This window comes from Prosopis cineraria, unplaced genomic scaffold (assembly GCF_029017545.1).
Source record: "Prosopis cineraria cultivar Desert tree isolate PC_DT_omini unplaced genomic scaffold, ASM2901754v1 PC14, whole genome shotgun sequence".
Classification (NCBI taxonomy): domain Eukaryota; kingdom Viridiplantae; phylum Streptophyta; class Magnoliopsida; order Fabales; family Fabaceae; genus Prosopis; species Prosopis cineraria.
The window spans coordinates 12,646,103-12,668,263 of record NW_026555345.1 but is presented as its reverse complement, the minus strand read 5'-3'; the positions used below and the strand labels follow the sequence as shown (position 1 = coordinate 12,668,263).

The 22,161-nt window shown below is 32.9% G+C and overlaps 2 protein-coding genes across 2 annotated transcripts in view; one reads left to right on the top strand and one right to left on the bottom strand.

Annotated features, from left to right (window-relative positions):
- Positions 1 to 13,586, top strand: part of LOC129292674 (uncharacterized) — a 30,871-nt gene extending 17,285 nt beyond the window's left edge. The window contains exons 10-16 of the mRNA XM_054930271.1: positions 3,201 to 3,242; positions 3,479 to 3,549; positions 6,324 to 6,377; positions 6,484 to 6,589; positions 7,306 to 7,374; positions 11,491 to 11,634; positions 13,289 to 13,586. Of these exons, the coding sequence (XP_054786246.1) occupies positions 3,201 to 3,242; positions 3,479 to 3,549; positions 6,324 to 6,377; positions 6,484 to 6,589; positions 7,306 to 7,374; positions 11,491 to 11,634; positions 13,289 to 13,435 (633 nt within the window). The 3' untranslated portion in view covers positions 13,436 to 13,586. The remainder of the gene's footprint in view (positions 1 to 3,200; positions 3,243 to 3,478; positions 3,550 to 6,323; positions 6,378 to 6,483; positions 6,590 to 7,305; positions 7,375 to 11,490; positions 11,635 to 13,288) is intronic.
- Positions 13,587 to 19,036: 5,450 nt separating this feature from the next.
- On the bottom strand, positions 19,037 to 21,888 carry LOC129292121 (uncharacterized). Its single transcript, XM_054929643.1, has 7 exons — positions 21,471 to 21,888; positions 21,243 to 21,353; positions 20,922 to 20,990; positions 20,605 to 20,736; positions 20,065 to 20,142; positions 19,710 to 19,823; positions 19,037 to 19,624 (listed from the first exon to the last, which is right to left on the bottom strand). Exons 1-7 carry the CDS (start codon positions 21,666 to 21,668, stop codon positions 19,445 to 19,447), a joined length of 882 nt encoding a protein of 293 aa, XP_054785618.1. The 5' UTR covers positions 21,669 to 21,888; the 3' UTR covers positions 19,037 to 19,444.
- Between the last annotated feature and the right edge of the window lie 273 nt (positions 21,889 to 22,161).

The following is a 22,161-nucleotide window of genomic DNA, read 5'->3' as shown; positions in this document are numbered from 1 at the left end:
CTGCTGAATCTCCTTTAGAACTCGTTGTTCCAGCAAGTATTTGAGAGCCTTTTGATCTGTCCATATGGAAAATTTTTGTCCCCACAAGTAGTGCCTCCACTTTTTAACAGCCATCACAATAACCATAAGTTCTCACTCATAAACAGAACATTGTTGTGCCCTGTTAGAAAGTTTTTGACTATAATAAGCAATAGGTTGGCCACCTTGCATTAACACTGCACCAACGCCAGCCCTGGATGCATCTATCTCTAGTTCAAATGGGGCGGAAAAGTCCGGCATTGATGACACCGGTAGTGTAGTCATCGCTGTTTTGAGTTGTTCAAAAGCATCATTAGCTTTGGTTGTCAATTTGAAGGCATCTTTCTTAAGCAAGTCAGTAAGCAGACTCACTATTTTTCTAGAATTCTTGACAAATTGTCAGTAGTACTTGGTCAGCCCTAGGAATCTCCTCAAGGACTTCACATTCTTAGGCATAGGCCATTTCAGCATCCTCACAACCTTTGTAGGATCAGCTTGGACCCCTTCCTTTGAAATGATGTGACCCCTTCCTTTGCTCAATCTTCGGTTGAGCAAAGCTGCATTTTTTTAAATTTACCACCAGCTGACTTTCTTTCAAGCAAGTTAGTACAACTTCAAAATGTTTCAAATGTGAAGATAAATCAGTGCTGTATATGAGAATATCATCAAAGAATACCAACACAAACTTATGCAATTGCTCCTTGAACACCTCATTCATTAATGATTGGAAGGTAGAGGGAATATTGGTTAAACTGAAAGGCATCACCTTGAATTCATAATGACCCTCATGTGTCTTGAAAGTAGTCTTGTGTTCATCTCCCGCTTTAATCCAAATCTGATGGCATCTAGATTTAAGGTCCAACTTTGAAATAATGGTTGCTCCCTTCAACTCATCTAGCAATTCATCAATGGCAGGGATAGGAAATTTGTCTGGGACCGTAATTTTGTTCAACACCTGGTAATTGACACAAAATCGCCAACTCCCATCCTTCTTTTTAACCAAGAGGACAGGGCTTGAGTAGGGGCTGTTGCTAGGTTATATAATCCTAACATTTAGCATCTCTTTGACCATATTTTCTATTTCATTTTTTGTAAGTAAGGGTATTGGTAGGGTCGAATGTTCGATGGTTTTTCCCCTGGCTTGATTTCAATTGCATGGTCCTTAGATCGCGGTGGAGGCAATCCCTTAAGGGTTCGGCAAACTTTTGGAAATTCTTTCAATAACACTTGAACTTCAAGAATTAGACTCTTCTCACTCCCTTCTTCGCTGACTAGGCCATTATATTCAATTAGATACCCTTCCCCTTTTTTCTTCACTAATCTTATGAGAGATTTGAGAGTCGTTTGATTTTTGGATAAGGTAGGATCACCCTGCAAACAAACCATGTCTCTCCCTTTGCCAATCTTCATTGTTAACCGATTCTAGTTCATCTTCACTTCTCCCAATGATTTCAACCACTCAACTCCCAGGACAACATCCACACCACTCAGAGGGAATGGGTAGAATGTCTAGTTTACCTCAAGCTTGAACCGGTGGTGAATTCTTTTTTTGCCATCTTGGTCTCCCTTAATTTCCTCATACAGGTCTTAATAAAATTGTCAGCTCTATCAGATATTTATTAGATATTTATCTAGATAGATATCTAGTTATTTAGATTCTATTTAGATATTTATCTATATATCTAGTTCTTTAGATTTTATTTAGATATTCAATTGTTTTGGGTTATTTTTAGCATTATAAATATGCTTAGTGACTCAAAAGCTAGTATATTTTGAATAAAATAGACTTTTGAGTTCTTTGAAGTTTCTTTTAACCATGGCTAGTGAGAGAAGTATAGATCAAAATTCTTGTTCTATATTATCTTAATAGAATTACTCTTCTTATTTCTTTCTATCAATTTTGAACATTTATCATTTAGAATTAGAGCCATCCGATCTTTAATAGGTTCCTACCACCTTTACACCCTTCCTAAACCTTCATTCTCACTGCCTATTTCGGCATGCAATTCCTTATCTAACCATTTTCCCTTACCTTATGATACACACCAATTCCTTTACATCATAGCTCACCTTGACATCTTTACTTCTACAATTAGGGCACCACCAATTGTGCCAACTAGCAAACGAATTAAAGCCAGCCATATTCATTTAGGAGTTAAGGGAGATATGGAAATTCACAAATGGAGAACTTCTCAACCTAAAAGTGCGTACAAGCACTTAAGTTTAGTGTTAAATAGTGACTCGTGATCCCAAAGGAGTGCAACAACCTAGTCAAAATGAAACACTATTGATTGGAAATACATTTATTCATAAGGCTGAGAGATTCGACCTTCTCTCCATCTCTTAGAGAACCCAACAAACTCCATGCCTTCTTCAGCTTTGCACGTTTCTGTTTTAGAGCTTGAACATGGTGAGGAACTCATCTCTCCACTGAAAGACATCACTGGAGTCAAGATAGTACTAGAAATGCCAATCCTTCCTTTGTTGCAGGTTTAGGAAAAGCTGCTATAGAAACAATGAAGCTTAAGAAGACCTTCTTTGAGTGCAAGGTTCTAAATTTGGTGAATAGTGAGTCTCTTTTTTGGCCCAACTCTACTTTTGGAGCCCAAATTGGAGATACTGCCCTTGTTGCTCCCATCTAAGCCTCCAAACATCCAAGAAAGTTATTGCCTATGTCTTGGCTTTAGGACAAGACAAATTTCTAGGAAGGAGTATTGACGAGGTACCGATTAATGAGGGATAATAGGTGATTTGGGAAGTTAGAGAAATATTGGGAATAAATATTATTTTTAATTTATTTTAGATATTTTCTATTTAATAATATTATTTAGTTTTTATTTAGATTCCTAGATATTTATCCAAATATCTTAGATTTTATTCATATATTCAATTATTTTGGATTGTATTTGGCATTAAAAATATGTTTAGTGACCCAGAAACTGGCATATCATGAATAAAACAGACTTTTAATACTTTTGAGCTCTTTGGAGATTCCTCTGAGCATGGTTATTGAGAGAAGTATATAGCGAGATACTTGTTCTATATTATCTTAATAGAATTGCTCTTCTTATTTTTTTTTTCTCAGTTTTGAGCACCTATCAAATATTGTCCTTGTGATAATGGAAAGACCACTTCTCTAAGGGAATATTCAAATTATGCTAAATTTTTGATTTTCTTTGCAGGTAAATGGGAAGTTTTCAAGTGATCAATCCCTTATATATAATGTAAGTGCTCTTTCATGCAACTTCATTTATCATATGGAATAAAAATGTGTATTTGTTTTTACTTGAAGCAATCAGCATGCAACTAAATGAACATTCAAACTATAAGTGCATTTCTGCAGAATCACTTGCACAAAGTTCGGCTTAAATAATTCATGAGATGCAGACAATTGTTTAGCTTAATGTTTTATAGAATTTGTTTCAACAGCTCTTATTTTTTTACTTCCATCATTCCACAGGCTGTCCTTGATGCCCATAATGATGTCATAGCTGCAATGAAACCTGGAGTAAGCTGGGTTGACATGCACAAGTATGAGTGTGCACTGATATTGTTTCCTTTCAGTAACTATAATTGTGCCTCTGCTTTTTGTTAAATTCTTAATAGTAGTCATATGCGTGTTTATATTTATTAATTTATTGGATATAAAATGCTAAATCTTATGGCTTGTTGGATGAGTTCGACTATAGCAGAATCATGCCCTAGGTAGTTTGGGCATGTGTATTGGTATTTCCTTGATTAATTGTCACCAGTATGTGAATGAGAATTCAATTTTCTTGTTTTATCATTTTATGGGACAGAATCTAAAGGTGAATCTAGTTAGAAGGGATCATTAGACTATGTGATGTACTAGTATGGAAGGGTTCGTAGAATCTATAGACTGAAAAGAAGGAAAGGATTCTTTACTAGATAATATGAGCAAGGATCTTAACAAAAAATAATGAGGCCAGGAGAATTTCCAATATAATCAGAATTTTTTTTTTTTTTTTGAGCACCCGATATGCTGGCCTTGCCTCACTCAAGCTATGAGGACTTAACAGGGGCTCAAACTAATCTAGATCGAGGCATGATAAGCAGCACAAGAGTGGGCTTACGCTGCTACGTTTTCAGAACTCGAACTTGAGACCTCTGGCTAAGCTAGAACAACTCTTGCTAATTAATCTAAGCACTCTTGGTTAATACAATTAGAATTAAATCTTTGTATAATAAAAGGAATTAAATCTAAAGGTAGCTTCCTAACCCTAATTTGTTATTTTAGTGTTGACTAATATAATAAAAATAGGATATTAAAAGTTTGGAAAAATATATAACTTTTAGTTCCTAAATTGTTTCTGAATTAGTGATTCAATCTCTAAATGTTGACTTAGAATAACATTGTCCCTATAGTTTCTTGACTCGAAATAACTTAGTTCTTATATTTTCTTGACTTAGAACAATTTGATCTAGATAGTTTTTTGACTCAGTACAACTCAGTTTTTATAATTCCTTAATAAATGTTTTGTCCCTCAAAACAAAAACACCTAGAAGTAGTTTATAAGATCCTAAGATATTTGAAGTGCACCCCAAGAAGAGGTTTCAAACGGGAAAACTAGCCAACATTGAAGTATTTGCAGAAACTGATTGGGCTTGATCCGTGTATGAAAAGAAATATCTACTTCAAAGAATTATATATTGTTTGGGGAAATCTAGTCATATGGAGAAGTAAAAAACTAAGTGTGATAGACAGAAGTAGTGCAAAGATAGAATTTAGGGCAGTTGCTCATGGAATATGCAAAGGGCTATAGCTTTAGATATTGATGGGAGAACTACAAATTCACATGGAGCGTCCTAAAATGCTCTACTGGGACTGCAAGGCTGCCATAAAAATATCCCCTAATGTAGTTCAACGTGATTGAACCAAACATGTTGAAGTGGATAAACATTTCATCAGGGAGAACATAGCAGAAGGGATGATATGCTTGATGTAACCCTGTATTAACACTCCTAAAGATGATTTTGAACAAAAGGGTGGTGAAAAGATTACCCTGTCCAAGGAAAAGCCTACACCTCACACAAGACCAAACCACTAGAGGGAAAGCTAGAGAAGCCTTATACTCTCAACAAGACCGAATGATCACCCCTAAGAAAATCGTCCCTTGGTTTATGCCTTAAAACACAAGATCAGGCCTTAATTATGGCTTCAGAATATGGGATGTTAGTATGTTACACCTAACATATGTTCCCATAAAAAATAGTTGATACATTCACTGATATATTCAATAAAGGGTTTCTTTTCATTTATGTTCTAAGATTTCATGAGCTAGTTGGCATGAATAACATCTATGATTTAACTTGAGTTGAGCATGGGTAAACCTATAATTACTTGTAATTATTATTTCGTAGCTAGTCAAATGTTATTATGAGATTAATCCTAGTTGTTAACATAGCTGATCTTAGTGACTGATTGGTGGACTTTGATTCTTCTGAGTTAGCCTAGCCTAGTTTGTGCTCTAAATCTCTCTTGGGGCACTATTTAATGTATTGTAATAATCAGAGTTGCATATACAAGTTTTGGCCCTATCAAATTGAAATATAAATTTCTGCAATAGTTAATCAAAATCCTAGTCCTAATAAAATAAAGGGAAAATTACTGAAAAGTCCTACACAAGGATTTCAATTATTTTAAAGTCCCATGAAATGTACAAATTTCTGCCAAGTCCCCAATATTGTGCAATTACAACTTGACAAAGGAAAATGACAACTTGATATTAAACTCATACCCAAATTGTCATTTTCTTTTGCCAATGCATTTGGGAGTATTTTGGCCTCTTAGTAATTAAAATCCTTACGAGTCATTTTCCCTAAAATGAATGAAGGGATAACAATCCAGGCCTGAACATCAAAATTAATATGATTACTAATCTGGCTAATGTTAAAATTCCATTGATTTTTATATATTTTTAAATGACAAGATAATCAAAATCTTTATCTTATCCTGCATCACCTTATATTTTAAGAACTTCAACCATGAGCTTGATTTGCTCTGGAAGTGGCACCAAGTGTGCATAGCTGATTCTTCATTGGATTTAGCGCTTGTCTAAAGTCTTTGTGACGTATTATGATCATGAAAATTAGTCATATTGAAATGCACTTTTGACCAAAATTACAAGTCTGTATGAGTTTTTTAATTAACCCAGATCAAATGTGTCAGAATTTCTTATATTCATTAAAAAAAAAATTGTCTTGATTGTTTTAATGGTTTATTTCCATCTTCTGCCTAGTGATTTGCATTATTGACGTTCACTTCCTCTCTAAAAAAATTGTAGATTAGCAGAAAAAGTTATTCTGGAGTCACTGAAGAGAGGAGGAATCCTTATTGGGTGACATTTATTTTATCCCTATTATTTCTTGTTTCAGTTGCAATTTGTTTAAACATAACGATTATTTTTCTGTGCCATGATAATATGTGTCTGGCTTCTGGGATAGTGATGTTGATGATATGATGACCAAACGCTTGGGTGCTGTTTTTATGCCACATGGCTTGGGACATTTCCTTGGTATCGACACACACGATCCTGGAGGCTACTTGAAGGTCTTAAAAAAATTCACATGCAGTCAAATTTAAAGGGTAAAATTGCACTCAAGGACTGCTGGAGGAGGTTATTTTTCAAAGAGGACCAACACATTATGAAATTACACTGCAGGACCAAATTGAAAGTATGTTTACAATGAAATTACACTGTGGGACCAAATTAAAAATACGTTTACATGAGAAATCCAGCAATATCCTTGGTTATTTTTCTTCATTCTGTCATTTTAATGTTTAAAAAAATGACAGAAATGAAAGGAGGGTAGATTTTAATAATAATAATAATAATGATAATGATAATGATAATGATAATAGTAATATGTTTACAATGAAATTACACTGTAGGACCAAATTAAAAATATGTTTACATGAGAAATGACAGCAATATCCTTGATTATTTTTCTTGATTCTGTGATTTTTCTGTTTAAAAAAATGACAGAAATGACAGGAGGGTAGATTTAAACAACAACAACAACAAGAAGAAGCAAGGATGTTACTTTTTCTCATTTAAACGTATTTTCAATTTGGTCCTCTAGTCTTGCAGTGTAATTTCAGGATGTGTTGATCTTTTACTGAAAATAACCTCCTCCAGCAGTCGTTGAGCTTGATTTTTCCAATTTAAAGCCCCCTCCTTCGTGTTCTCTAAATGACCATTTAATCATAAGCTCCTGCAAATTGTCTTTCATGTGATGTCTTCTAAAATTTTGGCATTTCTGCAGGGGATGCAAAGACAAAAGGAACCTGGATTAAAGTCCTTGCGTACATGCCGAGAGCTCGAGGAAAGAATGGTCAGTTCTAACTTTCTCAGTCACCAAAATTTGAGTGACAAACATGAGTTTTACTGGCTGGATTATATTTTACATTGGATTAATCTCAACTAGAAATTTATGTTCTCTCTTTCTGTGTGATGTCAGATATCACATGTAACTGCACACATGATAGGGTACCGAATAGTGTGTGATATTGGGTGATGTGGGGGAGATTAAGAAATATTAAGAACAATTATTATTTTCAAGTTATTTTAGATATTATCTGTTTAACAATATTTTATAGATTGTTTTTCTGTTTAGTTGAGTGGTCCTTAAATTTAGTAGTAGTGGGTATTGTAGATTATGTTGGCCATTTTATTTATTTATTTTTTATCAAGTAATTATGCCTCATTATCTGAGTTATTGATTAGTTGAGTATTTTAGGAATTATTAGTTATTTTATAAGTATTGGGGAACATGTAGAAATCATCTAGAAGTAAAATTATCATTTTTATCTGTGGAGATTCTCCTTTGGTTTTATTAGTTGTATGAATTTAAGATTCTTGCTCATCTTCTGTTATAGATAAGGAGTGGAAGAAGAACGTTGTAGAAGTTAGCAGAATTGGAGACAGAATTATTTCTTTAAAAATGATAATTGGACATGAGACTGTTAATATTGTCAGCGCTTATGCGCCGCAAGTCGGGACAGAAGCCAGCCTTAAGGAATTATTTTGGGAGGATCTGGAGGGGTTGATTTGACACATACCACATAGTGAAAAGATTTTTATTGGAGGAGACTTTAATGGGCATGTCGGGAGGGAAGCTGGTCAGTATGCGAGGGTGCATGGTGGTTTTGGTTTTGGAGAGCTAAACAATGAAGGACAAACTCTTCTTGATTTCTCATTGGCGTATGATTTTAAGATTGCCAACACTTGTTTCAAGAAGAGAGATGAGCATCTCATCACTTACAAAAGTGGAGCCTCAAGGTCACAGATTGATTTTCTTTTGGTTAGGAACACTGATAGAAAACTTTGTAAAAATTGTAAGGTGATCCCTGGAGATGCTGTAACGACACAACATAGGGTCCTAATCCTTGATGTATGTATTATGAGTAAAATCCAAAAACGTCGACAAGTAGTAACACCAAGGATTAGGTGGTGGCAATTAAAAGGTGATAAGCAAGATATTTTCAAGCGAAATCTTTTGGATAAAGGAATTTGGGATTCTCAGGGAAGTGCTAACATCATATGGGAGGATATGGCGAAAAAGATACGGGAGGTTGCAAAAGTAGTTTTGGGAGAATCAAAAGGTTCTAGTCCGAGAGATAAGGAGTCTTGGTGGTGGAATAATAGTGTACAGGACAAAATCAAGTATAAGAAGAACTGTTTTAAAGCCATACATTTGTGTAACAATGAGAAAAATTGGGAGAGGTACCGTATGGCTAAGAAGGAAACTAAGAGAGCTGTGGGTGAAGCTCGTTCTAAAGCTTTTGAAGAATGGAAGGAGAGCAAAATATTTATAAGATTGCCAAGAGTAGGGAAAGAAAATCAAGAGATCTAGAACAGGTAAGGTGTATTAAAGATGAAGAGGGAAGAATTTTAGTTACAGATGATGAAATTAAAAATAGATGGGAGACTTATTTTTCTAAACTTTTCAATGATGGAGAGGATTCATCTAGTAACTTGGAGGATTTAATAACTGGTAAAGGAGAACAAAATTTGTCATTCTATCGAATAATACGTGATAAGGAGGTAAAGGAAGCTCTTAAGAAAATGGCAAATAGTAGAGCCAACGGACCTAATTGTATAGCTATCGAAACGTGGAAATGTTTAGGTGAAGAAGGGGTGAGATGGTTAACTAAGTTATTTAATATGATTTTACGGTCTAAGAAAATGCCTGATGAGTGGAGGAGAAGTACATTAATTCCTATTTATAAAAATAAAGGAGATATTCAGAATTGTACTAACTATAGAGGGATTAAACTCATGAGCCACACAATGAAATTGTGGGAGAAAGTAATTGAGCACAGGTTGAGATTGGAGACAAGTATTTCTGAGAATCAATTTGGTTTTATGCCAGGTAGATCAACTACAGAGTTGATTTATCTACTAAGGGGATTAATGGAAAAGTATCGTTGTAAAAATAAAGATCTACACATGATTTTTATTGATTTGGAAAAAGCTTATGACCGTATACCAAGAGAAGTGCTTTGGAAAGCGTTGGAAAAAAAGGAAGTACGGATTGCTTATATTAAAGCCATACAAGATATGTATGAGGGGGTAAAAACTAGTATAAGAACGCCTAGTGGTCAAACAAAGGATTTTCCTATAAAGATTGGACTACATCAGGGATCATCTCTGAGTCCTTATTTGTTCAACTTGATTTTAAATGTTTTGACGGAACATATTCAAGAGGAAATCCCGAAATGTATGCTCTTCGCGAATGATATAATTCTTATAGCAGAGACAAGAGAAGAGGTTAATTGCAAACTTGAGTTATGGAGGAGGACATTGAAGCCGAAAGGTTTTCGTCTGAGTAGAAGTAAGACAGAATATTTATATTGTAAATTTGGTAAAGGACTATTCAAAAATAATTTGGAAATGAAATTGGGAGATCAAATTATACCTCAAGTGGAAAAGTTTAGATATTTGGGAGCCATTATTCAAAATGATGACGAAATCAGTGGAGATATTTCACATAGAATTCAAGCTGGGTGGTTTAATTGGAGAAAAGCTAAAGGAGTTATTTGTGACCGTAAGGTGCCTAATAAACTTAAAGGAAAGTTTTATCGCACTGCTATCAGACCGGCAATGTTATATAGTAGTGAATGCTGGGCTCTAACGGGATAGCAAGAGCATAAAGTTGGAGTAGCAGAGATGAGAATGTTACGATGGATGTGCGGACATACACGTAAAGATAAAATTCGAAATGAGCACATATGCGAAAAAGTGAGAGTGGCTCCTATTGAGGAAAAAATGGTAGAAAATCGGTTGAGATGGTTTGGGCATGTACAAAGAAGACCAAGAGAGGCACCAGTGAGAAGAATGGAACATATAACTTTGAGTCCGATTAAGAGAGGTAGAGGAAGGCCTAAAAGAACACTCTTGGAAGTTGTTGAACGCGATCTCTTAATTAATAATATTCCTAAAAGTTTGATAAATGATAGAGCACAATGGCGTCTTGCAATCCATGTAGCCAACCCCACCTAGTGGGATAAAGGCTTGTTGTTGTTGTTGTTGTTGTTGTTGTTGTTGCTCATCTTCTGTTAAATATTTTCCTTTAATCTTTATTAATTTATGAAGTTAGATTTTTATTTCATATTTCAATGAAGATTTATTTTCTTCATTTTTCTTTGTCTATGTTGGATCCTATCTACGCATCTCTTCCATTAGCTTTCCCCCTTCCCTGAGATGGCTCAGTGATGATGCACGTAAAACTTTGGTCACTTCATGAGTGGAGCTTTCTCTTTGTATTGAATGGTCTAGTTGTGTCTAGTATCTGCATGTCATCACAAGATGATTATGTTTATAGGGGTCATGTGTCACAAATTTCCATGGCAGTGGTGAAATTTGAATTCAAAACAATTATAATTATTTGTTAGCCGCTAGTTGTTTTGGTTAGCCTTGGTTCTTTGCCTTGGATGCTCCACTGGTTACTCATCCCTTGCTAATTACTATTTGATGGTACTTAAGTGAGATGGGAACCATATCCCAAAAGCTAGCTGTTGAGTTGAAAGAACCAGCTCACTTGAATACTTTGTTGAGCATCCTATACTATTCAATGTGGGACTTGGTATCCCATACCATCAAGTCTTCATTAATTTGCCTACCCATGAAAAACCAATGTCTCAACGGTTGCACTCTATAGCACCTAATTCGGCTTTCTGTTGGTGAGAATCCTTTGTAGGTAGCCTTCTCTAGAACTGCCAATGATCTAACTTTGATATCAATTAATGATACCTAAGTAAGATGGGGAACATTGTCTCAAAAGCTAGTGATTGAGGTGGGCAAACCAACTCACTTAAATAACTTATTGAACATTTCATATTACTCAATGTAGAATTTGGTATCCTATAAAGTTTCTATCACTATTGCAATATAGAAATAAAAACAAGATGATGATGTGGGTCACATTTGGCATCTTTTACACTTTCAGGTTATCACGGTGGAGCCTGGATGCTACTTCATTGATGCTTTGTTGCTTCCAGCCATGAATAGTTCGGAAACTTCAAAATTCTTCAACCAGGGAGTGATTAAAAGGTTTCAAGGTTTTGGTGGTGTTCGAATCGAGAGCGATATGGTATTTTGTCTGCTTAACTTTTTTGAGGGCAGCCAAATTTATAATTTAGCTTTCACTGTTCTTATAGATGTTAAAATTAGCAATGCTTGTTTGTTTATTAAAAAACAAGTTTCTGGCAATCACATCACATCTCTGACTTAAACAAGAAACCCGTCTGCATGGAAGTATTCAATTCTTTTAATTAAACACATAGTCTGGAAGAGCATTACATTTTTTGACATTTAAAAATTTTTCATTTCTGTAAATAGGGAAAATGAAACTTTTTGTCCCTCAAGTTTGTCTCATTTATTGATTTACTTCCTTAAATTTAGTTTTTATTGATTTGGACATCTATATTTTCATAAATTATCACATTAGTCCCTTATATTTTAAAACACAAATTAACTCTTAAATTAATCTAATGTGTAAGTATAATGATGACTTGGCATGTATATATAATTAAATAAAAACAAATTAGTCTTTAAATCATTTTAATTTTTATCAATATAGCTCATTATGTTACATTTTATTCTTTTTTTGAAGAAAAAAATTGAGTATGTTTTCCCCTACTTAAATAATTACATTTATTTTTATTAACCTACATGGCTATTATTGATATTCTATTATCTGTGTCAGTATATCTTAATAGTGTTGCTCTTTTTTTTTTTTAACAATAAAGACTAAATTGATAATCGAGGAAAATTTAAGGGACTAGTTTAATAAAACTTAAACTTGAGGAGCAAAATCAAGAACTAAGGCAAACTTGAAGGGCAGAAAATTTCATTATCCCAAATAAATAATAATAAAATAGTGACATTGGATTTTGTTATATATATTGATCATGTGTTAGGACTATATTGTCTTACTTTCCACATTTTCTTTTTTTTTTATTCAAAACAAAATAAGTGGTTTTTAACACCACTTATTTTGTAACTAACTCTTGTTATGAATGCCGTAATTTTAAATTTAAAATTCACGTAGATTTGATTTGGAAAATAGCTTGAGTGCTTATGCTGCCTTTTCCTCCAGAAATCTCTCCCTCTGTTGGTTTCTTCAATTCAGCATTTTTACTCGTTAAAAATTGTTCAGTAGTTGGGACATTTGGACTTTTTTTTTTTTTTACCTTTGAAATTTTACCAATTATTTAAAGAAGGAAAAACTAATTTTCTAGTCTCTATAATTTTGACTCAGTTGTAATTTAGTCTTTAAACTTTGACTTGTTATAATTCAATGTCTTAATTCTTTTAGTTTTGACTCAGTTGTAACTCATTTTTTGAACTTTAATTTGATGAAATATATTCTCCATAATTTTAACCATTTACAATACTTGCCCCTATATTTTAGAAAATAAAATTATAATGATTAAATTTATTTTAAACCTAGTCTAATATAATTTTATTTTTAAAAATATTGGGACCAATATTAGTGAGTTGTGTCAAATCAAAATTTAAAGACTAAGATATAATGAGTCAAAACTATAAGAATTGAGTTACAAGTTAAAATTTAGATATTAAATTACAATTGACTCAAAATTAAAAAAATCAAATGATTAATTTTCCTTTTAAAGAAATGTTATGACAGTACTCTAGTTTTTTTTCTTTGTTTTTTGTTTTTGGCCCCTGATACTTACTGGCTTTCTCTGTTATTTGTACTTATTTCAATCTGATGTAATCAGCTTGTTACTGCCGATGGTTGCAAGAATATGACCAATTGTCCACGAGAAATACATGAAATTGAGGCAGTGATGTCCGGAGCACCATGGCCACTAAAGAACACATCTACGAATGTAGGCAATAGCTTAAACATTAAAGAGCTAATCTGATCAGCTTCATTGATGTGAACAGGCTCCCTCCCATCTCTTACTAGTTTTTTGATAGATACAGAACAAATCTTGTGTGTTCTTTTCATATAATGTAATTTCTGAATGGATGTTGGAAAAAAATTAGAATAAAATTACTCCAATCTTATGTTTATGCTATTTGTGCAGCACTTTGAAAACATAGCTTTGTTTGTTTAGATGCAAATTCTTCCTAAAGGAAGATTTGTCTAAGCTAATGATTTTGGAAATATTATGATTTTTAAAAGGATGGTTACTATGAATAAGGTGGTGGATTGATTTTTTTCTCTTTTAAATCAGAAAAATTTTAAAATGATATTTTATCATCCTTATGATCATTTGATTCCTGCTCTTTCTCTAGAAAAGAAAATTTTCTCTACATAATATTTTCATTGCTCATTGTAATTTGTTGGGTTCTGTGGTTAATTTTTTTTTTTCTTTTAATTTTTTTGGTTTTAAAATGGGAGGTTTGAAATAAAATAGTACAAAAAGGTGAGTCATCTAGCCTAATAATTGTCAAAGATGATTTATTTCTATAGAAGGTGGTGTTCAGGTTTTTTATGCTTTCTTAAATAACATTTAAAAAAAATCCATATGATTATTTTATACTCTCCTTTTGAAAAGAAAACTATTTTTAAATTCTATACAGTTGTTTTGATTTTATTTCTCCAAAGATAGATATCGAACAGGAAAAAAATCCGTTGCCCACTCAATTTATTTTGTCTTTCGAGAATTTTTCACGTTTTAAATAGTATTTTTGTTTCTAATGTAATTTGCCAGATTCTGTGGCCATTTGTTCACGTCTGTTCCTTTTAATTTTTTATTTCTTTTATTTATTTAAATGAAGAACAAAATCAAAACTATCAAGGGGGGGGGGGTGTCCTGAATGTTCGCCGTAGGTGAAGAACAAAATTGTTACTTTTACTCTGTCTCTGCTCATGAACGATATCAAGAAAAATGAAAATCATTCACAAGTTGAACGATAGCCAACTAATTTTCCACTGCGTGGAAGGAAATTCAAAACGATCTTTCCCTCTTGAGCCCAGTTCCAAAAGCTTATGCTCTTATAAACCTTCACAAGGCCCACGAGGGATTTATCTACAGAGAATGATATATAGAGGTTTTAAAAAAATTAATTAATTTAAATTAAATTTTAAATAATAAATTTTAAAAATTAGTTTATGCTCTTGTGAATGATATCAGCGTTTTTCTTCAATCAACAAAATCTAATTAATTTTATATTATTTATAAGTTTGGTAAAAGTATTCATAAATGTGGTTCTACCAATGATAAAAATAATTTAAAAAATTACAACTTTTTATAAATAAAAAAATTCAATCAATAAAGTCTAACTAATTTTATATTGTTCACAAGTTTGACATACAAATTTGCAAGTGTGACTCCACAAATGATTAAATTAATTTAGAAAATTATTATATTTAGAAAATTATTATTTTTTATTAGATTTGTATGATTAAAATGTCATTTCACCTTAAAATTTATTGACAGATAAAATCTCTTGGAACTTGAAAGGGAGACTAAATTGTCATTTCTTTATTTTATAATGATTTATCTGTTAAGTTTGCTAAAAATTATCAATGTTTTTTTTATCAATACTTGTGATGTGATGCTAAGTCGTTTTCAAACATTTCACTGCCAGGATGATCAATGATGGCTAGGATAAATAGTGGTGACTTTGTCTTCGGCTACATGTTACAATTCACTTTGGCTAGTTAACCCAATTTTGTTTCCCTCCAAATGATTTGAATGCTTTTAATTCCTGCCATTCTTGTCTTATTTGTTTTCCCTTTTTCCGTCGGCACAAATTGTTGGTGCAGATTATGTTTCTTCTTTGATAAGTATACTGTTGCTATTTTGGAATTTCAATAATGTTACCTCTCGCTCTATGAGTTCCTCCCATTTTGTCTTCAATTCTTCAATGGTGACAACGTTCTATTTCAGCTGGTAAATGCTGCCTAGATGTTTGGAGAGCATACCTTGATAATGCACCCTCGATGGACTCGTCGTGCTCTTCATTATTTTCCCCATTGTTCCATGGTCTATGTTAATTAATTTACCAAGATAGAATATTTAGAAAATATGATCACTCTTATGATAGATGAGGTGAAGTATAGACTCTATAGTCATTTATAGTATTACTTTTGTCTCAAATTATAAAATATTTTTAAAAAAGTTTCTCTATCTCAAAATATAAGATATTTTAAATAGATTAATATTTCATTAAATATACTAATTTTAATATTATCTTTTTTCTTTTTATAATTAGTTTCCATTCTCTTTCTCTTTGATATATTAAATGATATATATTTTTAAAAGTTTATATTTTTTTTTAAAAAATAAAGATATTAAGTGTATTCAATAAGATTTATTAAAATATAAAATTTTATTTAAAAATATTTTATAATTTAAGATGAAGGGAGCGTATAGAGTTTGTTTTGACAGCTCAACACGTCAGAAGAAAGAGAGAGCAACTTGATAAGCGCGAACAAATATTGAATAAAGAATATAAAGAAAATACATAAAGAATCTGTACTACGTATTTTCAAGCCTACTGGACTTTACAAGATGATCTCCACATTTGGGCTAGGACTCATTACTCGCTTGGGCTTGATGAGTTTGGTCTGGTCTTCATCATTTCCCCGCAAACAAAAGGCCATTGGTAATAGCCTGACTATAAATGCACATTTGATAGTAAATAAGAATAGAATTTGATTCATATTTGATTAAATTTATTAATATTTCAAACATATTTGATGGTTAAATAGGTGTGATTAGTTCTAAGCACAAATATTAATTATGCTTAGTATTGTGTTATGTGCAGATAAATGTGTTGAAAGTATAGGTAGTGAGAAATTACTTACTTGAGGAACTTTGATGACTAGAAGCAAAGGTAACATTTATTAATTTGTTATGGTATGTATGTCTTGTCATTAATTGTAGGGGTGAGCAAAATCGAATCCAAATTGAAAATGAAACTGAATCGAATCGAATTTTATCTATTTGATTCGGTCTATTTGATTTTTCGGTTCGATTAAATTTTTTTATTTTAAATATTTCGGTTGATCAATTCGACTTGGTTAGTAAAAATTTAAATCGAATAAACCGAACCGACCAAATTACATATAATTTATTAATTTATAAATTATATCTAATTTATAAATTATTTTATTTTATTTTTATTTTTCATCACTCACGTGTCTGTTTTATTACAATTATATATTTAGCATGGCTGTGACTAGATTATGGTATTATGACTGAATTATGAGGCTATTATTTAATCATTGGTATTTATTTGTGGTTATTTATTTGATTATCCATGCCTTTATAATATTTGGACTTTATGTCATATGAGTGTAATTAAAATGGGCTCATATTGAAAAAAAAAATGAATAGAAAAAAGGCTCAATTTTATAGTGTTGTTTGTTTTAATATTTAAAAAAATGGGCTCAATTTCAATAGCTCAATATGAAACTAAAAAATTAAATTAACCGACCAAACCGAATTATCAAATTTCGATTCAATCCTTGTTCGGTTTGATTAGTTTGTTTAGTTCAATTCGGTTTTTATTTTTAGTGTTATTTGATCAATCAGTTCTATATATTTTAGGAAAGAATCGAACTGAACCGACCAACATTCACCCTTAATTAATTGTGTGTATTTTGTTGAAAAAGATTATTGTTTGGAAAATGCCTTATGTTATGTATATTAGTGGGAACAGGTTTACCATAGGCAAATAGAAAGGGTTAGCTTTTTCCCTTACTGTACATTCCATTAGTTGCGGCAGGGACTTTAACTTCTGGAATGCACAAGACAAATTTGAGTGAGCTGAATCATTTTGCCAAATAAAGGGAGGTTACCTGGACATCCCAGTCCCATTTTGAATCGGACAAAATTTGAGTCTCAATTATTTTTTAGCATAGGGTGTCTTGCTTTCATTTTGGAAATGTCCTGATTCTATACCGTCCTATAAACACCTCTAGTAAAAATTAATATAAAAGGTAAAATGTGACACAAAGGACTGATTGCTAGTTGTTCAGATTTTTCTATACTTTCTTTAAAATATGTATTTTTAAAAAGAATATTCATATGATCATTTGTTGTTTGCCTCTCTTTCTTTGGAAAAGACAACCAACTTGAAAATTCTATAAAACTATTTTTATTTTGTTTCTCTAAAAATATTTTCTGAACATGAGAAAAAAATTGGCTTCCAAAAAAGATTTTTGACCCATCCATATTTCTGAGATTTTTTTTTTCATTCATTAAATATAGTATTTTCATTTCTCATGATAATTAGCCAGTATCCTTCCTGGTCATAGGACCTGGTTTGGATGCTCATCACTAGGGCTTCTTACTGTGATGAGATCTGGACCATTTAAACAGATTTTTATTATTAATATGTATTATATTTTTTAAAATAAAAATTTATAAAATTTATGAAATAATTGTAATAAATTTTTATTTTTAATATAGTTTAGATTTAATTTGAAGGGTCTAACTTAATATTAAAATTTTTATAATTGATATATATTAACTATCTAAATGTACTCTGCATAGCTTAGATTTAATCAGGTGTTAATTTGGACTATACATAGTACATTTGAATAGTCCATATATAGTAATTATAAAATTTTTAATATTAAATTAGATCCTCCAAATTAAATCTAGATCACATTAAAAATAAAAAATTTATTAAAATCATTCTATAATTTTTATAAATTTTTATTTTAAAAAATGTAATATATAATGATGACTTAAATTTGAACCATCCAGATACTCTAAATTTTATCATAGTGATGAGCACCATGGTGCTCACAATGATGAGCACCCAAACCAAACTCTTAGTCCTCATTTTCTTTTCATTTGTTCCTTTCAATTTTTGATTTTCTACTTTTTTTTTCTTAGATGGAGATTTAAAATAAAATAATATTAAAAGGAAACCCATTTAACCTAATAATTTTAAAAGATGACGGGTAGAACGATTATTCAAATAAACAAGGTGTTCATATTTTTTTTATGCTTTCTTTAAAGGATTTTTTTTTTTTAAAAAAAATACCGATACGCTCATTTTGATGCCAAATAGTAGAGCACAAAGTTTGCATGATATTGGTTCCCCTATATGCTATCAATATTTATATAATGCTTACTTGAACTAATAACTTGTATATGGAGCAGAACTTGTTCACATAGATTTATCCAAGTTAAAGAGATGATTTGAAAAAGAAAAGACTTTCTGAAGAAAGGATTAAGAAGATGAATTTAAGAAGAGATCTTAATTAAATATGGAAGAACAAGAAATGTACAGCTTCTGTTTCCAATTAAAAAGAATCATAATATGGAGAACTGAGATAATGCTCAAGTTTTTCATTACATGGTCGACACTGAACAGTTGTTTCAAAGCTTCAACATTTAAGAGACGCACTGAGCCAAGTTCATTGGAACAGGACCATGCAATTTGCCGATTTGTAACGCATTTAAAAACATGGGGTTGATGGGTTTTCCCAACAATTTAACAGCCGGTGCTTACCTCTCTTTCAAAGAATCTACTGTCTGTGAGAGCTCTAATAATGAAGAGAACTTTGAAATCTCATTGATAGTTTACAATTAAGCCTACAATAAATACTTTATCTTAGTCAAAAGGCTTGGGGGAAAAAAAAAACTATATTTTTCTCTCTCGTCTCGGTCAGTTACTTTACTATCACCCACCAAAGCACTCTTTAAGAGGCCAACAGAGGTCTTCACTGCTAAGGTAGAACTTGTGAAACTCTACTTTGATTGCCTTTCTTTTTCGGTGAATTAATTTGATTGCCTTTCTATTTGTTCACTCGAAAATCTTTCTTTCATTCTTTCAGTCTTTCTTTTGCACTAACCACTCGACAATCCTGGGAACAAACAACAGAGGCCTATAATAAGCTTTGTCAACTTATCATCAGGAAAGCCTAAAGTGGTTCGGCAATCAGGTGATTAGTGCGGGAATTAGAGTTCCGACTTGCCCTTCTTTGAAGAGGTTGTCTTTTTTCCCCTCCACCACGGTCGTATACGATTGGAGACCTTATTTGCATGTTTCTTCAGTGTCATGCTTGCCTCTGCAAATCCTTTTCTTAGCTTCTGTTTCCAGTAATTTTTTGGACCATCTTTATCCCTCAAAACTTTTCCCTGTAAGATATGGGTTTCTTCAGTGATCAGTAATTCCAAACAAAGGTTGCAAGCAAAATGGGAAATTAGGATATATTGTTAGTACCAATTTTAATGGTAAATCTGCTTCGTCATCATCGTCATCATCAGCGCCAAAATTCTGCATGTTCATCAAATCATCCCTTGAGTACATCTTCAAACTCGGTGCTCCTGGCATGCCCTGAACCAAATGAATTACAGTAAGAACAATGTTACAACCATGGCTAGAAATTAAATGCTATGACCCCCAAGCCCAGGCTTTAATTCAAGCGGTAAAGAGGTTAGGGTGGAGGGCTGGTCTATGGTTTTGTTCATGTTAAGTTCAATCTGTACGTAATATTCTCCTCTCTCTCTCTCTCTCTCTCTCTCTCTCTCTCTCTCACTCTCACACGTGCGTACATGTAAGATGGAAATAAGAAAACCTCCATAGATTTTTGTAGCTTTTCCATTTCAGCCTCCTTTGACGACTTTGGAATGAAGGGCTCTCCAGCACTCCTGTCCTGCATCACAGATCATCATCTGATGAGAAGTAAAGAATATAGTTATTCCAACAAAAATATTAGGGGCACTTAAAATTCCAGTCCTCATGCAAGTGGGAATATGCTCTGACAAAAAAGTATGATAATCTATGCTAGCAGATGCCAAATTCAATAACCATTAAGCACTTGGATCAATTGGTAAGAGAGTTGATCTAGCTTAATCAAAGGCCTTGAGTTTAAACTTTGAGTATGCTACAGCTATTGAATTCTCAATAGGAAGCAAGCCTCTCAAAGGATTGGCCACGAGCTGTTGACCAGATTAGTCTAGGTCAAAAACCTAAGATAGTATAACTCCTTCAAAAAAGATGCTAGACGCAATATGATAAAAGAGGCTCCAAGTTAAGATGAATCACAATCTAAGTGGAACCAGTAATCATAATTCACTAGCAAGTCATAAAATGCTACTCTTCAGAATGGAGTTACCATAGGGACAGGAGGTGGCTTGGTACTGCATGCTTTAGTGATGTCTTTACACAGGAAATTGAACAGCGAATCAATATTAGGCTTGGAGTTGTAAAGATATTCAGCAACATCTGTATCATAATATCCAATTACCTGCAATTTCCAAATTAGCAAGTGATGAGATAGTACATGTTCCTGCAATCCTGCTCATAGACTTATATAGTAAAATTACATGAGCTGATAAGCATATCGAATCATCAGAGAAAGCAAAATTTAGACAAACATGATCGACCAAGTTTCAGATAAGTCAATAGAGTTCAGACGAAAAAGTGTCATACCTCTTGACAAGCACGCTCGATTGTCTTGCATTCAGAATTGCATTGTCCCTCAGACTCTTGCTCCACCAGCTGATAAGAGAAAAAGTTGAAAGCAAATGTCCGGCTATCGCTAATCAATATCAATATTTAATATAAAATGTAGCATTTAGTGCTTCTGATTTCTTCACATTTGTATGGGTTAAACTTAAATGACTTCAACCAACAATTATACCTTAACTTTTATTCAATCAAAGTGCAATGCAAACACCGAGAAAGCATAACATTGTCAACTTTCAAGATGCATCATAAAAAAGAACAACTTGGTAAGTTCAATGCTCTCACCTCTAACCTATCTTCTTTTTCTACAATATCTATATGCAAAATCCAATCTGCTCCTGCCTTTTTCAGGTTGCAAACATTCTCTGCTATCTCAATGACCTGGTACTCTGATATCTAAAGCGTAAATCATTCAAAGTTTAGTTAAAAACAATGAAAAAACCCAAATGCTATCAATCAGAAAGACACGATGAGGCGATTGAATGAGGCAAGGCCAGAGGGCAAAAAGTATACCTTCTTTGGGATGATCTCTACTTGCTTTTTCTGAACCTGCAGATACAATTGCTTCGCGAGCTTTTCACAGACTCGGCATTTGATGTACGGAATGTCTTCCTTTCTAGCGCTTCCCACGGGCTTCTTGGAGCATTGCAAAACTGGAACGCAAGCTGAAACTATGACAGAGACAACGATAACATAAAGCAATCCCTTCATCTTCTCCAGAGTAAGTCTAAGTCTCTTCTTCTATTGAAACTGAAGAACGAAAAGCGAGTCACCCAGAAGAGACCCTTTGAATTGGACAAATGAATATTTCAAATTGAAGCTATGACGAGGCATTTTAATTTATAATCACGATCGAGTTTGTTGGAGATGTATCATACTCGCAAATCTTGCATGCAATCGGGTGAGGGAACAGTGGGTCCCTTCTTCTTTTCGACCAATAAGGTGCAACATAACACGTCGTATCGCTTTGATTTTGATTTCAAGAGTTTTCCCGGAAAATTATGAAGTAGTAGGTCGTCCATCGTCGTCTTTACGCATTATGAAAATATTGCAGATTGTCGATTGACCGCGAATAAATGAAACAGTGTTTGGAACTTTCAGTTTTGTCATTACACCCTTATTTCATTCACTGAATTCCTTATAGTTATCACACGATTCTCTTCATTTCCTTTTTTTTTTTTTTTTATTTAAGATCTTGGTCTCC

What these genes read in the sequence shown, in the direction of transcription:
- LOC129292121 (XM_054929643.1), bottom strand. Translation starts at nt 21,668, where the DNA reads ATGAAGGGATTGCTTTATGTTATCGTTGTCTCTGTCATAGTTTCAGCT. An exon ending in AGCCACCTCCTGTCCCTATG is followed by an intron (nt 20,143 to 20,604) that starts GTAACTCCATTC and finishes TCTGTGATGCAG; the next exon opens with GACAGGAGTGCTGGAGAGCC. An exon ending in AGCTACAAAAATCTATGGAG is followed by an intron (nt 19,824 to 20,064) that starts GTTTTCTTATTT and finishes CATTTGGTTCAG; the next exon opens with GGCATGCCAGGAGCACCGAG.